At 41.7% G+C, this 12,722-nt stretch overlaps 1 protein-coding gene across 1 annotated transcript in view; it reads left to right on the top strand.

Annotated features, from left to right (window-relative positions):
* The first annotated feature begins 929 nt into the window (after positions 1 to 929).
* Positions 930 to 12,722, top strand: part of LARP1 (La ribonucleoprotein 1, translational regulator) — an 87,149-nt gene continuing 75,356 nt past the window's right edge. The window contains exon 1 of the mRNA XM_063292148.1: positions 930 to 1,619. Coding sequence (XP_063148218.1) covers positions 1,133 to 1,619 — 487 coding nt within the window. The 5' untranslated portion in view covers positions 930 to 1,132. The remainder of the gene's footprint in view (positions 1,620 to 12,722) is intronic.

Raw genomic sequence — 12,722 nt, 5'->3', positions numbered from 1 at the left:
GTTACAGGAGAAGGAATGGGTTTTGAATAAAACAGAAGAAATAGGATACAGAGATGTGCACTGTAATCCTAAACACATTTACTAGGGTAATAGTAAGGCTGAATACAACCAATGCACCGAGAGATCCAAAAGCCACGTGAAGATAGGTAATTCCGGAGAATTTATCCATATGGTCGCTAAGAATCGGCAGCTACTTGATGGCATTCAAACAAACCGCCCTAACAGAGCAAGGCTTGTTTCTCAATGGATATACATAGGATCACGATAGCAAAACAAAGGGGGGAGCTGCCAAGAGATAAAATTAATGAAGGAAAATGGAGGGGTATCTCCCCACTACAAGATGATGTCTGTCAATTCAGAGCTTTACATGAAACTTCCGGGAAGAGAGGAGGTTACAATTCTATACCCTTAACAAAAAAATTTTTTGTGGAACCTACTTTAAAGTTAACAGGTTTATTCGGTTGCACATTTACCCTGATCTTGATTATTGGAAGAAAATCTCATTAATTACACGGAACGAAATAAATGGTTCAGAACTGAAGGAAGATTAGTTCTTCTGGAGACAACAGGCCTAGTACCTTCCGAGCCAGTTCAACTGGAAAGCAGGGTGCCACCGCAAGAAAGCAGCGCCCTTCGGCATGAAGTTAACCACTCTTCCGAGCTCTGCCCCTTTAAGAAGCGTCTCCTCTCGCTAAATTGCATCAGGCACGCGCGCGGCCTCCCAGCTCGAGCCGGTCGCCTTCCTCCCTTTTCGAGGCGCGCTCGCTACCGAGACGAGCGTGCACGCTCTCAGCCTTTCTAAGGCGGAGCTGGCTGAGGGGTGCGCGCTATCGTTGGCCAGTCGCGTGGTCTCCTTGCTTCTCCATATTGCTGCGGCGGCATCAGAGGAGACGGGGGAGGGGGGACGTCGGGGTTGGGTTCCCAGGGTGGGGGGAGGAAGCCGGCGGCTCGACCCCCCCTCGCTTTGGGGTGCAGACTTACCTGAGCACAGAACAGCGGAGGAAAAAGAGGGGACAGGGCTGGGCTCGGTGAGGCGGTTCTGGAAAGGGGGAGTCGGGAAAGTTTGGGGCGGGCGCGTGTTGTTCGGGAGAGCCTGGAGGCGGACGAACGAGGCGGCTCTGCGGGCGTGCAGATGGCTACCCAGGTGGAGGCTCTACTGCCCGCCAACCCGCTCCTGCCCGCCGAGGAACACGGGCTTGTTATTAAGCCTCAGGAGAAAGGCGAGCACCTCATGCACCAAGGAGAGAAGGCCAACGCCGATGAGGGCAAGGGGGGCGGCCCCGACAGCTGCAGCAAGGAAGAAGGCGGCGGCGGCAACGGCAACGTGGGGGAGCATCTGCGCCGAAACGGGGCCCCGCTGAAGCCCCCCAGTATCAAGCAGCAGAAGGAGGACAGCAACCATCAGGAAAAAGAGAACCTGCTGTACCAAAGGAGTGGCGGCGTAGAGTCAAACCGGTTGCCCGGCGAAGCCAGCAGCAGCAGTAGTGGCGGCGAAGAGGGCGGCGAGCAGGGAGGAGTTGGGCGCAAGGAATTCATCGAGGCCCCTCCACCCAAGGTGAACCCTTGGACTAAAAACGCCCCCGTGGCGTTAGTCACTCTCAACGGACAGTCCCCTCCAGGTAGGATGAATCCTTTGGCGGCCGAGGTTGGTGGGCCGGGGGCTGGTTGTAGGGTGATAGGCTTATTCTGATACGGCAAGCAGGAGCCAGTCATTCGAGGTGGGGAGTCCTCCCTCTGCAACATGGTGACATGCTCTCCCCCCCTTAACAGAACTCCACCCTGTCTTTGTCCATGTACACCCACCCGGTGCTTCCTCACCCGGCACTCTGGGAGCCTTTTGGCAAAAACTGATTCTAAAGAAGGCAAATGGAGGTCGGTGAAAGCGTGCTACGGGGCTTTCAAAACCAAGCGTGAAATATCTTTAGACCTTGGTCGCTGCAAAACGCGCCCTGTGAACTCTCTTCCCCGCCCCCCGCAAACCCCTCTCCCTGTCTTTATGCTTGATAGAAATTTGCTTTTTTCCTGTAAAGTTACGGCCGGTGTGTAGTGGATTCGCCTATATTCACTTCCCGTTCACAGGAGAACATTCGGCATTGCAATATATCAGATTGTAAATGTTTAATGAGCTTGAGCAAGACAGAGACCCCACGTCGCTTATTTTCCTAAATAGGCCTAGTTAAATAGCGTGCTACTGGGTGAACTCTAAGAATATCCGGCGGTGAATGTAACCCCGTCCAAAGTAGACATGCCCAAGGTCTTTGGTCTCTGCGTGATTGAAGAAGGGAGGGGAGGGAAAAAAAAAAAACGGGGTGGTAAACCAGGGCTATCCTTCATCCGGGGCACCGAGGGCTTAAATACATGCTTATTTTTTAAAAAAATCGGCGTTTTGATTTGTTTGAATTGGGGGTGTGGTGGGGAGAGGCGACGAGCTACCGACAGCTGAGCCCCCTTGAAACGTGGGAGGGCATCCAAAGCGCGTGTACGCGTGTGTAGTCGAGGAGGGCAGACCGAGTGCTGACTTAAGCGAGGCCAAGGCGGCGGTGGGTCATGCGGCTCAACCGGGGCGGGGCACTGGGAAAAGTGGTGCATTTCGAAGGTTCCATGGCGTTGTTGCGGCGTTCTAGGCCCCAGTGCAAACGTGCCTCTGGCGACGGTTTAAGCGTTCCGTCGCCCAACGCCTCGCCGCCCAATGGTTAGGCGTGTGTGTGTGTCGCCCATTCGGAGCTTCCTCCCTTTCCCAGCATTCCACTGCAGTAAAGGCAACGTGGTTTTCTTTGGGTGCGAGCATGTGATTTTCCTGAATTCACTACGGAGCCTTGCTTTTGGACTTTTCGGCTGTGTGCGTAGCCCGTCTGTTTTTAGCTTGGGCTCCGGAGAAAGCTTCTGTGTAAGGCCCCTTCGGATAGTTGTCGTGGCTTAGCGATAGTGAAGCCTGCGCCAAGGACGGGAGGCAGAAAAATAGGCCTCTCTCCTCCTGTATGATTAATGTTTTGTCATTTATTTGTGGAAAGGGCACTTCGCCTTACTCCTAACTTGGTGCACACTGATGGTGCAAGAAGGTCCCTAAAGTAAGTGGGGCAAAGGTCTTCCAAATGTCCACGTGGGCTTATTCCTTTATAGTTTGAGTACAGATGGGCTTTTCTATTGTAGTGCTAGGTCTGTGTCCTGACATTTAGACCTTCAGTTTCATAGTTGAAATCTGACCTAACATTTATCCTGGGAGGAGACTGAAAAAGGGATAGGAGAGTCGTTCATTTCTTCTACTGAATTGACTTTGGGGCTGACAACTTTGTCTTCCTCGTGTCATGTAAATGTATAGCATTAACGAAATTAAAAACAGTACTTCATAGTTGCACAGTACTCGAAAGCTGTGGTACATTTTCTTTGCAAACATACAGTTTGAAGTGAGATAAAAGATTTAATATAACTGTATAGGGTGGTAGTTTATGAATTTGAAATCTGATCTCTTTTTTTTAGTAGAGAGAGAAGGATAATTTAGCAGAAAAGGATACTTTGGAGGAAAAAGTATCTTTATAAAATGTCAAGCCCTCATGGTTGTTTAGCTTATGAATATTGACTATTGTTCAGGGATGTGTGTATATGCAGTCTAATATGATGAATCATTCAGTTTCATTGATACATGGGTTGTGTACCATCTGGTTGGAAAAGTGCTTTCTTTCTCCCTCCAAAATTGGGGAGAAATACATTTTATCACAAGCACTGTGCTTTAAAATTATAGAATCCAGTGTACTGCAGTGTTTCATCTGATATAGTAAAGTTGGAAGAAATCCGATAGTGCTGATTTTCTGTAATATGCTCAAGTACCAGAACCAGGTACGGCAGAGTTCAATCTGTTGGAATAGAACAAGAGAGACCCAGGTTCAGATCGACCCTTAGCCATGGGAACTAGATCATTCACTCTCAGTTCCACCTATTGTATAGGGTTGCTCTTTGGGGGATAAATTAGAGATCTCCACATATGTCTTTGTAGCTTTTGGAGAAAAGGCAGAATATCAATCTAACAAGCAAATAAAATAGACTGCTCTACATATTATCCTGTTACAAGAACACAGAGGTGGGAGGTATTTGGCATGTTGAGCAACTTATGTAAATCTTTGCTTTAACTGGAATTATTTATTTACTTTTATCCCACTTAATTTTTTTTAACTCAAGTCAGCCTAAATGCGTAATGCTCCTGCCTATTTTCCCGCAACAACAACCCTGTGAGGTAAGTTGCCCTAAAGAGAGTAACTGGCCCAAAGTCATCTAATTGGCTTTCATATCTAAGAAGACTAGAACTCTCAGTCTCCTGTTTTTTAGCTCAGCACCTTAGCCACTACACCAGATACTTAAGTTCTATTTTTGTTGAAGGGTACATGTTGCTGATTATGACAGTACATATTTAAAACAAAGTGCAATACTATTGATAAACACTTTTCATATTAAATAAGAATACTTGTTTCCTTTTTCCCTATGCCAGGTTTTGTGGGATTTAGAAGCAAACTCTGAAGAAATTTTGTTTCAAGATATTCTTTAGATTTGTTTAGGCTTCAAACTTTTAAACTCATAATGGGTGATTCATAATGGAAACCTGTTTCTCTCATCACTACTGTTGCCAGTTCATGTACCCATGGATAATTATGGCAGCACACTTCCCAAATCTCTTTCCTTCCTTGCCTCCTACAGAGTACTCCCAGTACAGCTAATTTAACAATAGAGAGAAAAGGTTGTATAGAAACATGGTGTGCTCACGTGTTTCCAGATTGGATTAAGCAATTGCAGATCACCAGATTGGATTAAGTGGATTGTATTGGGGTAGCTAAACAGAACTATCTCTGGTTTTCATTATTTATTTATTTATCTGATTTCTACAGTTGCCCATCTTAACAAGTTACTCTGGGCAGTGATAGAAATCAAATAAATGAAAACAGAGAGAGAAAAAGAAAGGAAACAAGTATTCTTATCTCCTATCTCTTTTTTTAAAGCTTACTATGCTATACTATTGATTGCTAAAGATATATATGGGCAGATGTGATGGGGGCATTTATATTTGTGTGATACTCAACATCTGTCTATATGGCATTGAAAAGAAAAGGTGGTCTTTAGGAATAGACTACAGATATGTGAGTTATGAGAAGGCATGCAATATTGAAGTCTTGCTTTATATGAGAAATGTTTATCGAAGTGGATTGTTGATAAATTATGAGATCCAATCTGATATCAGAGCTAAATTAGATCTCTATTGCTGAGATTCAATGTTCTAATAGAATAATAGACTGAACATATTGGAAGTGACATTAGAGATCGTCTGGTCCATCCCCTTGTCCAGTCAGGATTCTGTTGTTGCAGCATCTGACAGATGGCCATCAAACCTGTATTTAAACACCTGCAGTGAAGAAGAGTTCACTATCTCCTGAGGCAGTAGGTTCTGTTGTGAAATTAAGAACCTGAGCTGATACAGTAGATGTTTATTCAATGTCTTTTGGAACTGAAGTCATCTAAGGAAAATAAAATAAAATTACCTTAAAGCCTATTTGATCATCTAGTCCTAAGGTTTTCACTTACTGGATTAATAAAAATGTGTATAAAAACAGTTTTAATTTCTCACTATAAGTGATAGAAGTCACTGCAGTGTGCATAGAGTACAGCAGTCTCATCAGGGCACTGCTTAATTTCAACACTGTTGCTTCATCCTCAAGGTATGCCCTGGTTCATATGTCATATACTGAGCCATGTTGTGATTCTTTGACTTGGGGTGTGAATATTGTGTGGATTCAGCCATTGTAGTTTTCGGTTACCATCATGGAACCATTAAATTAAAGGAACTATGGCTAAGTATAATGCATGTACTCACTCAGCCTATCTCCTAGTAAAAACATAACACCAAATTATGGTTTGATGCTGCAGTAAAAAGCTTTATGTATTTCCTCTATTTTTTTTCCCTGTTTGCTATTCAGTATTATTTTCTCTTAAATCTAATGTCCCTTGTTAATACAAAACTAAAATAATTTTAGAAACTAGTGAATGCTAGGAAAGAATGAGTTGCCTATAAGCTAGTGTGATATAGTAGTCAGAATTCTGGGTTAGAGCTGGGTTAGAAGCCAAATTCAGATCCCATTCAGTTAAGATATTCACTGACAGATGTTGAGTTAGTCTCTACCTTGGCTTAATGTACGTTGCATGGCTGTTGTGAAAATAATATTGGAGCTGAGGGGAAACTATAAAAAGGCTGGATATAACTATAAGGAATATGTAAGCGGTTTTTTTTAACTTCCAAAATACTGATTTTTTTCAAGCTCTGGTGTCACAGCACAATTTCCAATCCTGTCTTACTCGCAGTATCACAACACATGTATAAAAAGGTCAGGGCTGGTGATGCTACTTCTGTAGTTCTGCCACACACACACACTCACTCTTACTCTGCCTCTACAAATGCCACTTCAGGGGCAGTTATACCTGACCAAATTTACAGTTACAGATATTTGGCAATCAATTCTGTTGATTGAAAAAATAAGTAGGATTAGGATGCATAAATATTTTAAATTTATTTTTTCTATCCTCCCCTTATTATTTTTATAAATAACTCAAGGCAGCAAACATGCCTAATACTCCTTCCTCCTCCTATTTCCCCCACACCAACAACCCTGTGAGGTGGGTTGGGCTGAGAGAGAGTGACTGGCCCAAGGTCGCCCAGCTGGCTTTCATGCCTAAGGCAGGACTAGAACTCAGACTCCTGGTTTCTAGCCCAGCACCTTAACCTCTAGACCAAACTGGCTCTCCACTACAAGTAAAGAGGCTGTATTTCAGAAAGTAGAATATACTGAAAGAGAGGTGGATATCCCTGACAAACCTGCACTGGAATATCTGTTGCCTTAATGATATTTGGGGAAAATGTTAGATTTGAGAGGCCCCCCCCCATAAGGTAAATATGAAAAAAAAATACAGAGACTTCTTTAATACAGGTTAATTTTGCCAATTATTAAAATATCCTTAGTGCACTATTCTATAACATTGACTGGATTGTGGGAATTCTGAAGTTAGGCCATATTTTGTCCAGTTAAAGGTTAAACATACTTGTTTTTGCAAAAGAACTTTCTGTGTAAATTAGTTCTACGAAAGGTACTATGCGATATTTTGGATTCTGTTCTTCTTGAAAGAACCATTACTTCACCTGAAGATATACGTGACATTGGATGTATGAGTCTGTTATACTTGCTTAATCAGTTAGATATTAATTTTAAGATTACCTCATTGTTTCAGTATTGTTTTTCATCTCATATTTCAGGAAGAATATTCTGGTACAATTATCACTGAGAAGAAACTAGACCTTTTAATGCTTGTTAAAAGGTGCTGAATACTCTTTTTCCCCCTCAGTGGTTTTATTCCCTTTCATAAGATGTGTACAGTGTTTTAATTCTTGTCATTTGCCTGGACCTCTTCACTATGATTCTGCAACAGAAAAGTGAGAACTGAAGTGTAGCTGCTTCAGTTCATAACTCATACTTCAGATTTGAAAGAGAGGTGACAACAGCATAGCAGTTCCTTTGCTGATTTTTGCAGTGTGTTAGAGGGCTACAAAATATTCCAAGATTGGAACAAAATAATGCTGAGGCATTTTGTTTCATGTTTAAATGATCCAGCATCCTGTTGTTGACCGTTAAGGGACCCCCCCCCCCCTCCAAGCTATGAAGAGTATGATAGCTAATAAAACAACAGGTTGCCAGTGGTGGGAATGAATTGAAGGAAAGAGATGGAATTGAGGAAGAGTTTGTTAACCATATACTGCTGCCTGCCTGGTATGTAAATTTATTGCTGTTTTGAAATCGTTTTGTTTGGGGAAGGTGGAATCTGTGGGTTGTAATGCATGAATTCTACTTTCCCCATTTGAAGCAATTTTTTAGGCAGGTTGCCAAATGTACAAGTGTATATTATGCATACGTAATACAGTGTTGCTCTACTTTTGAGTTTTCAGGTTACCACTGGAGGAACTAAGTTGCTTTATTTATTGAGTATGGCAGATTTCAAATACCCAAAAATATGCAGTGGGCTTGTGCGTTAGGAAGAAGCTTTAAAGTAGTAGCCAGAAAACTATTTTCACTGTTACGTTGTTTATGAGCTTATTTCTATCTTTTTTTTTTTAAATCCTGCCTTTATTATTTTTATAAATAACTCAAGGTGGGGAACATACCTAATACTCCTTCTTCCTCCTCTTTTCCTCACAGCAAGAACCCTGTGAGGTAGGTTGGGCTATGAGAGAGAGTGACTGGCCCAAGGTCACCCAGCCAGCTTTCAGGTCTAAAGCAGGACTAAAACTCACAGTCTCCTGGTTTCTAGCCTGGCTTAGTTTTATTCATTGCTGTTTGTGCAGTGGGGATGTTTAAAATGTTTAATTCCTTTTAAAGAGAGCCAGTGGTTAAGGCAACAGCCTACAAACCAGGAGATTGAGACTTCTAGTCCCGTCTGAGGCATGAAAACCGGCTGGGTGACCTTGGGCCAGTCCCCCCCTCTCAGCCCAACTCACCTCACAGGATGGTTGTTGGGGGGAAAATAGGAGGAGGAAGGAGTATTAGGTATGTTCGCCACCTTATTTATAAAAATAATAAAGGCGGGATAGAAAATAAATAGTCATCCTTTGGCTAGTTTTTCTGCAAGTTAGGTAACAGATATCATTCAGCATGTACTGCTATTCCAACTACCTAGAACAGAAAATGGGGAAACAAGGTTGTTTCAAGTTCCCATTGTTCTGATGATGGAACACTGAGAACATTTTGAATTATCTTTTACTGGAAGAGAACCCATTTAGAATGTTCTGACTGAGGATTTTGTTCCAAGTTTGGAACAAATCATTTCCCTCCACTTTTACTCATGCGTGTTGTTAACTGTAGTTTCATTTAACTTTTAGCACAGAAAGGATGATGCTTCTGAAAAAAAAAGTCTTTTATGTTATTGTCTTTTTATTCATCGTCTCAGTAAACAGTTTTTGACCTACGGCAGATACGCTTCAGAGTTTGGGGTGGCTCACATTGGAGGGTTTTTTATATGTTACTATTTTTGCAAAGGCTTGAGGTATGTAATAAACTGATAGTGCCTGTTTTACATTTTTCTTAATTCTTGTTTTATTGAATATAAGAATATGTGTTTAACTTTAAATTATTGGGCAACATTAGTCTCCTGGAACATATGAGGACTGAAGAAGTAATTTCAAGGTGATGCAATACAAGGTCCTTGAGAAAGCCTCATCAGAAAATGTGTAGTGAGGTGCGGGCATTCCTGCAATAAAATATCTGATGATCATATTTTAAAGACTAACAAGTAAGTCCTGTATTCTAAATGCTTCCCTAATTTCTCCATGAAATGTTGTAAAACTATTCTAATTTAAGCTTAAGTTTGTTTTAAATGGGTTAATTTTTTTGATGATACAATCAACAGAAATAACAACTGTTTAATATTTGACACAAGTAAATGTAATTTCTACTTTTCCCTTAACTTTAAAATTAATTTTAAATCTTTGCTTTGTGTATTGCTTGTTCATGAAAAATTGAATGTAATATTGAATGAAGACTGATCAACAGGATATTGCTTTTTGTAATTTTTTTCTAATTATACAGAATTCATCTTGTAACTCACATACCATCTTCCTTCTCCTGTTTCTCTTGTGTTCTTTATTTTGTTTTTATGGTACAGCTGGCTTGACATTTGTATGCCAAGTTTAATATGCATATAAAAAGGACCTTGGAGGTCTTCTAGTTCAACCCCCTGCCCAAGGCAGGAATGCTTGTCTAGTCTTTCCTTGAAAACCTCCAGAAATGGAGCACCCACAACTCCAGGAGGCAAGCTGTTCCATTGCTTAATAGTTCTCACTGTCTGGAAATTCCTCATTTCCAGATTGGATCTCCCTCTGATGAGCTTCCACCCATTGCTTCTTGTCCTACCCTCAGGTGCTGTTGAGAATAAATTGATGCCCTCTTCCCTGTGGCAGCCCTTCAAGTATTGGAAGACTGCTGTCATGTCTCCCCTCAGTTTTCTTTTCGCTAAGCTAAACATACGTAGTTCCTGTAGCCATTCTTCATAGGATTTAGCCTCCAGACCCCTTATCATCTTTGTTGCTCCTCTCTGCATTCTTTCTAGGGCCTCAGCATCTTTTTTTGCATTGTGACCAGAACTGGACACACTATTCCAATACCATTCACACACCACCAGTGCGGTATAGAGTGGTACTATCACTTCCTGTGATCTTGATACTATTCCTCTGTTGATGCAGCCCAGGACTGCGTTGGCTCCTGCCTAAGTGTTGGACCTTACATTTCTTGCCACTGAACTTCATCTTGTTGGATAGGGCCCAATGCTCAAGTCTGTCAAGATCCTTCTGAATCTTGAGTCTGTCTTCTGAAGTGTCTGCAATTCCCCCCAGCTTTGTATCATCTGCAAATTTGATGAGTGCCCCTTTAAACCCCTCATCTAGGTCATTTAGGAAGATGTTGAAGAGAACACTGGGCCCAAGACAGAAGGTTGAGGTATCCCACTGCATACTTCCTCCCACACAGATACAGCTCCATTAAGAACCACACGCTGAGTGTGGTTGGTCAGCCAACTGTGAATCCATCTGGTAGTGGTACTGTCTATCCCACATTGTTCTGTCTTACCAAGAAGTAGGCTGTGGTCTACTTTATCAAATGCCTTACTGAAATCTAAGTATACTGTATCCACAGGATTTCCCTGGTCCGCTAATTTAGTCACTTTATCAAAGAAGGCAATAAGATTTGTTTGGCATGACCTGTTCTTAACAAACCCATGCTGACTTCTAGTAATCATCTTGTACATTTCTATGTGCTCACAAACCTGCTGCTTGATTACCTTTTCCAGGATTTTCCCAGGTATTAAGGTCAAGCTGATTGGTCTGTTCCTGGATCCACTTTTTCCCCCTTTTTAAAGATTGGAACCACATCAGCTCTTTTCCAGTCCCCTGTACTCCAGGAGCTTTCAAAAATTTCATTCAGTGGTTCCAAGATCACATCCGCTTGCTCCTTCAGTACCGTGGGATGTAAACCATCTGGTCCAGGAAACTTGAACTTGTTCAAAGCAGGTAGGTGTTCTCTTGCCAATTCCTTACCTATTTTGACCTAAATAATAATAAGCTGATAGTTTCTTCTGTCTTCAACTCTGTTTTTCCCTATTTGTTAAACTGAAAAAAATTAAGCTTTCTTATTCTGCTGCAGCTTATTGTCCTACTACTAGAACTCTGCTTGGGTTTAGGTATTGGGTGCAGAAGAGAGAGTTTACCTTTTTTGAGCATCTTACTGTTTTACATAGAATTCAATATTGCCTATGGCCGTGAAACCCACTGTTTAAATATAAAGCTGTAAGTAGCTGCACTTGAAAGGTTCATAATAGTGGATGCCACTCATTTTGCCTTCCCAAACTGGCTGCTAATTGGATTGTTGTGTAATACGTTGTAACTTGCAAGTTCGTAGGTTAAAAGTTTACATGCAGAATGTTCTGTGCACAAAGCAGTTTGGAAAGTTGTCTACTAGAAGTGAAATTGTGAATGTTTTGTTTCAGATACAGACCAGAACACAATTGTTCTGAGAATAAGTGGTTGGTGGGGAAAGAGCAGGAGAAAGCCAAGTACATTGGTGGTGCTGGCAGCTGAGAGGAGGGAGGAGAGGGAAGAGAAAGTGCTTGGAATATTGAGAGGTGGGTGGGTTGGTGAAAAATGCAGCACTGGTGGAACCTGGAATATCTAAAATGTCCCCCCTGCCCCCCAAGCTGGGACCAATCTGAAATGGCTCGGCAGAACCTCCACAGCAGAATGGTTTGTTTCAAAATTAAAACAAAATACATTTTCTGCTTCATGCACATTCCTTGGTTATGCTAATAATTTTGAGGAACTGGGAAAGTTTTGACCCAGTAGAATGCAAATGGCTGAAAATGCTAAATGAAGAGATTGATGGCTAACTGCATTTGACTTAGATTTTTTTTTTAATTGGAAATGTGATACAGCAGTGTGAATGAGTAGGAATCTGGTTTTTGCATAGTTTTTGAAATGTTAATCATTTCAACCTATTCTGGCTAGGTATATTGCTTTTCACTCATCCAGCCCACTGGCATGGTCATGAACAAAGTATTGTTGAAGTTGCAGTTTAAAACTATAGGAGATCATCCGATTGTGTATCTTTGGTCTAGTATTTATTTATGAGTTACTTTTGTAAAGTGGGATGATTGTAGGAGTAGAATAAAACAGAATTGAAAAGCAAGTGACTCAAGGAAAGAACAAAGGTTCTGTTGGAGAGAGTAACCAGCAACCAACATCCCATAAACACCAACCTCAAGGAACCCTCCACTCACTCTAGCCCAGGCTTGGAGACATAACCAGGTCTTCAGGGCTCACTGGGAGGAAAGCATAGTGGGGTCATTCTAATCTCTGGGGAGATGCTGTTCCATTCTCACTGCTTTACATAAGTGATGATGAAAGTTTTATTTAATAAAATAAAGAAGTTTCAGAAATGCTGTTTATTTGAAAGCTCAGTACAAATACTTAAATACAAAATTCTGTATATAGATTTTGCATGAAGAATATTTTATATATGCAAGGTGAGTTCAAATATTGCGCCAACTCATGGTTTGCTTAACTATAAGCCTCCATAGGTTTCTTCACACATCATACTAAGCGTAAGCCATAATTTACTAACCATATGGGTTGGATTCACACATGAAGTTAAGTC

Source organism: Candoia aspera, chromosome 2, assembly GCF_035149785.1.
Source record: "Candoia aspera isolate rCanAsp1 chromosome 2, rCanAsp1.hap2, whole genome shotgun sequence".
Taxonomy (NCBI): domain Eukaryota; kingdom Metazoa; phylum Chordata; class Lepidosauria; order Squamata; family Boidae; genus Candoia; species Candoia aspera.
The sequence above is the reverse complement of the archived record's forward strand: the minus strand, read 5'-3'. Positions and strand labels throughout refer to the sequence as shown.